We start from the raw sequence: 4,089 nt of genomic DNA on the forward strand, positions 1-4,089 counted from the left end.
AGGCAGGAGACTCGCTTGAGCCCAGGAGTTGGAGGTTGCTGTGAGCGTGATGCCATGGCACTCTACCCAGGGGGACAGCTTGAGGCTCCGTCACAATAAAAAACTGATTCAGAAGACTTATGAAGGGGCCAGGCGCGATGGCTCATACCTGTAATCCTAGCACTCTGGGAGGCCAAGGCAGGTGGATCGCCCAAGCTCATTGTTCAAAAAAAGCCTGAACAACAGCGAAAAAAATGTCTGTTGCTGTGGCAGGTGCCTGTAGTCCCAGCTCCTCAGGAGGGTGAGGCAAGAGAATCACTTAAGAGTTTGGGGTTCCTGTGAGCTGTGATGCCAGAGCACTCTCAGGGCAATAAATAAGACTCTCTCTCAAAAAAAAAAAAATTCAACTACCAGTATTTTGTGTGTTATCATACTTGGGAAATAAACCATCTGGTATTTCCGGCTCAAAGCCCGTAGGACAGTGGTTATGGAGCCAGCCATGTGCACCGAGGTTGGTGGGCTCGAACCTGGCCTGGGCCAGCTAAACAATGACATCTGCAACAAAAAATAGCCAGGCGCTGTAGTGGGTGCCTGTAGTCCCAGCTACTTGGGAGGCTGAGGCAACAGAATAGCTTAAGCCGAAAAGTTTGAGGTTGCTGAGAACTGTTGACACCACAGCACGCTACCAAGAGAAACATAGTGAGAGTCTTAGTCTAAAAAAAAAAAAAAAAAATCTGGTACTTCTTTTACAACAAAGGAACAGTGTCAAATAGAGAAAGCAAGGCTGATCATTTGTTCCTAAGTGCTGAAGGATGGCCAGAGTTAAATCAGGTTTCCCTTTAAGTTTTTGTTAAATAGCGTCCTATTACCTGAGCACATGTGGGTAAACCAAAGCAATGTCCACTTCCTGTGGTCAGTGACTCAGTCTCCAATCTTTCGACTGCCTCCCCTCACTGAGGCCATTGCTGTCATATACCAGGACACTGGCAGTGGTTCCCCGGTGCTCTGACACTAAGCCTCCAGCCCCCAGGACCTACAGGGTCTATCTTCACACGACCACTGTCCTTTCACTAACTGTAAACCAGGCCAACCAGTCTCATTTCTAACAACATTCAACAACTACCCTTCAGATGAGGTGGGACAGACAGACTCAAGGTCAGAAGTCCAAATCTGAGCTGTATGTTAAATCCTCTCATTCCTACAATTAATGACATCCTCTCAAGCACGAAAATCCACTCTATTAGCAAGTTACTGACTTAAGTCAACAGGAACTGAGAGGTCAAAATGCTCAGACATTACCAAAAACATCAGCACAACCACCACCACCTCATGCACAGGGACCAAAATCATGTCCCGCACTTCATCTCCTTGGCCCCACCATCCCCAGATGTTAGGTAGTGTTTGAGAACTATCCTAAGAGAAACTGCTAGAAGGCCAGGTGCTCCTCCCTAAGCATTCATGGTTAACTATACTGATTTAATCATTATAAGGAAAGTGAAAACATTCTCAGTGGGCCCAAAACCCACTTTGCACCAAACATTCCCTTGTGTCCACATTCAAAAACCCCTGGCGAGAGTTCCAAAACACATACTCTGAGTCCTTCCCCAGTTCAGTGTTACTTACGATCTGATAACACCTCATACGCCTCAGCTACTTGTTTGAATTTTCTCTCTGCTTCTTCTTTATTCTCAGGATTTTTATCTGGGTGCCACTTTAGTGCCAGTTTTCGGTACCTTGAGAAGAATGAAGAGTACTGGTCACATCCAAAATATGGAAATCAACTCAGCTTTTGAAATTAACATAATTAAGGCCAGGCCAGTGGCCAGGCCTATAATTCCTAGCACTCTGGAGGCCAAGTCAGTGTGGTGGACGGCCTGAGCTCGTGAGTTTGAGACCACCTGACGAAGAGCGAAACCCCATCTCTAAACACTGCAGATGTTGCAGCAGTGCCTGTAGTCCCAGCTGCTCAGGAGGCTGAGGCAAGAGGATCACTTGAGCCCAAAAGAATGAGGTTGCCAGGAGCACTGATCCCACAGCACTCTACCCAGAGCAATAAAGACTCTGTCTTCCAAAAAAGAGAGAAGAAATTAAGGGGGGGGGGGACATAATTAAGCAAAAAAATGATTTTACAGATGCCAAACTGGTGAGGTTAATACTAGTTTCAATTATAAAGCCTTCCTTCGCCTTATAGAAATATGCATGTTATAGAATCCAGACAGCATAATGTAAACCAGACTATAGACAGAAAGTATTTCAGGATCAAAGCACCCACAACATGAACCCGGGCTTATCAGGCTGATGAGTATAGGGGCTCCACAGAGAAGGTGGCCCTGGTCACAGAGCAGGAGGATCCAAACCATCTTCCACATTCTTCCACGACACATACATGCTTCCTCACCCAGCCCAAGACTGAGGTCAGGGTGCAAAGGTGAGACATCTCCCATAAGACACGCCAGGATCCCAGAACCTTTCAACTAGCTCTTTGTTCGGGGTCGACATCCAAACACAGTTAAAACACTAATATTTGTTGAGAAGTCAATGACCCGGGCGGTGCCTCTGGCTCAGTGGGTAGGGTGCCAGCCACATACACCAAGGGTGGTGGGTTCAAACCCAACCCAAGCCAAACTGCAACAAAAAATAGCCAGGCATTATGGTAGGCACCTGTAGTCCCAGCTACTCAGGATGCTGAGGCAAAAGAATCACCTAAGCCCAGGAGTGGGATGCCACAGCACTCTACAGAGGGCGATAAAGTGAGACTGTCTCTACAAAAAAAAAAACAAAACTCAATGACCTGCTTCAGCACCCACAGCTCAGCAATTAGGGCGCCAGCTCCATGTACCAGGGCTAGTGGTTTGGATCCTGGGTGTGCTAAACAACGACACCACCACCACCAGCAACAACAACAAAAATATCCAGGTGTTGTGGAAGGTACTTAGAGTCCCTGCTACTTCAGAGGAAGCTGAGGCAAGAGAATCACTTAAGCCCATGAGTTTGACATTGCTGTGAGCCATGATGCCACAGCACACTACCAAGGGTAACATATTGAGATTCTTTGTCTCAAAAAAAAAAAAGGGGGGGGTGGCGCCTGTGGTTCAAGGAGTAGGGCACCGGCCCCATATGCTGGAGGTGGTGGGTTCAAGCCCAGCCCCAGCCAAAGACTGTAAAAATAAAAAAATAAATAAAAATAAATAAAAAATAAATTAATTAATAAAAAATAAAAAAATAAAGAAAAAGGCTCCACACCTGTTGCACAGTGGTTATGGTGCCAGCCACACTGACACAGAGTCTGGCAGGTTCAAAACCAGCCTGGGCCAGTTAAACAACAATGACATCTTCAACAAAAGAAAAAACAGCAGGTGTTGTGGCAGTCACCTGTAGTCCCAGCTACTTAGCAGCCTGAAGCAAGAGAATTGGTTAAGGCCAAGAGTTTCAAACTGCTGTGAGATGTGATGCCACAGCACTCTACCGAGGGCTACATAGTAACACTCTGTCTCAGAAAAATAATAAATGAAAACAAAATAAAATAAAATAAATTAAGCTTGGCACCTGTAGCTCAAGCAGTTAAAGTGCCAGCCACATACACCAGAGCTGGCAGGTTCGAATCCAGGCCAGACCCTCCAAACAAGGACGCTACAACCAAAAAATAGCCAGGTGTTCTGGTGGGCACCTAAAGTCCCAGCTACCGGGGAGGCTGAGGCAAGAGAATCGCTTAAAACCAGGAATTGGAGGTTGGTATGAGCTGTGATACCAAAGCACTCAACCCAGGGCGACAGCTTGAGGCTCTGTCTCAAAAAATAAACAGGGTAGCACCTGTGGCTGAAGTAGGGCACTGGCCCCATATGCCAAGGGTGGTGGGGTTCAAATCCAGCCCTGGCTAAAAAATTGCAAAAAAAAAAAAGAAGGCTCGGCACCTATGGCTTAAGTGGCTAAGGTGGTGGGTTCAAATCCAGCCTGGGCCTGCCAAAAGAACAATGACGGTTGCAACCAAAAAATAGCCTGGCACCGTGGTGGGTGCCTGTAGTCCCAGTTACTTGGGAGGCTGAGGCAGGAGACTCGCTTGAGCCCAGGAGTTGGAGGTTGCTGTGAGCTGTGATGCCATAGCACTCTACC

At 47.0% G+C, this 4,089-nt stretch overlaps 1 protein-coding gene across 1 annotated transcript in view; it reads right to left on the minus strand.

The window, feature by feature from the left end:
* Positions 1 to 4,089, minus strand: part of LOC100960132 (chaperone protein DnaJ-like) — a 31,799-nt gene that overhangs the window by 8,414 nt on the left and 19,296 nt on the right. Inside the window, exon 3 of the mRNA XM_023508265.1 lies at positions 1,603 to 1,712. Coding sequence (XP_023364033.1) covers positions 1,603 to 1,712 — 110 coding nt within the window. The remainder of the gene's footprint in view (positions 1 to 1,602; positions 1,713 to 4,089) is intronic.

This window comes from Otolemur garnettii, unplaced genomic scaffold, assembly GCF_000181295.1.
Source record: "Otolemur garnettii isolate 467f Iridium unplaced genomic scaffold, OtoGar3 scaffold00235, whole genome shotgun sequence".
In the NCBI taxonomy this organism is placed as follows: Eukaryota; Metazoa; Chordata; class Mammalia; order Primates; family Galagidae; genus Otolemur; species Otolemur garnettii.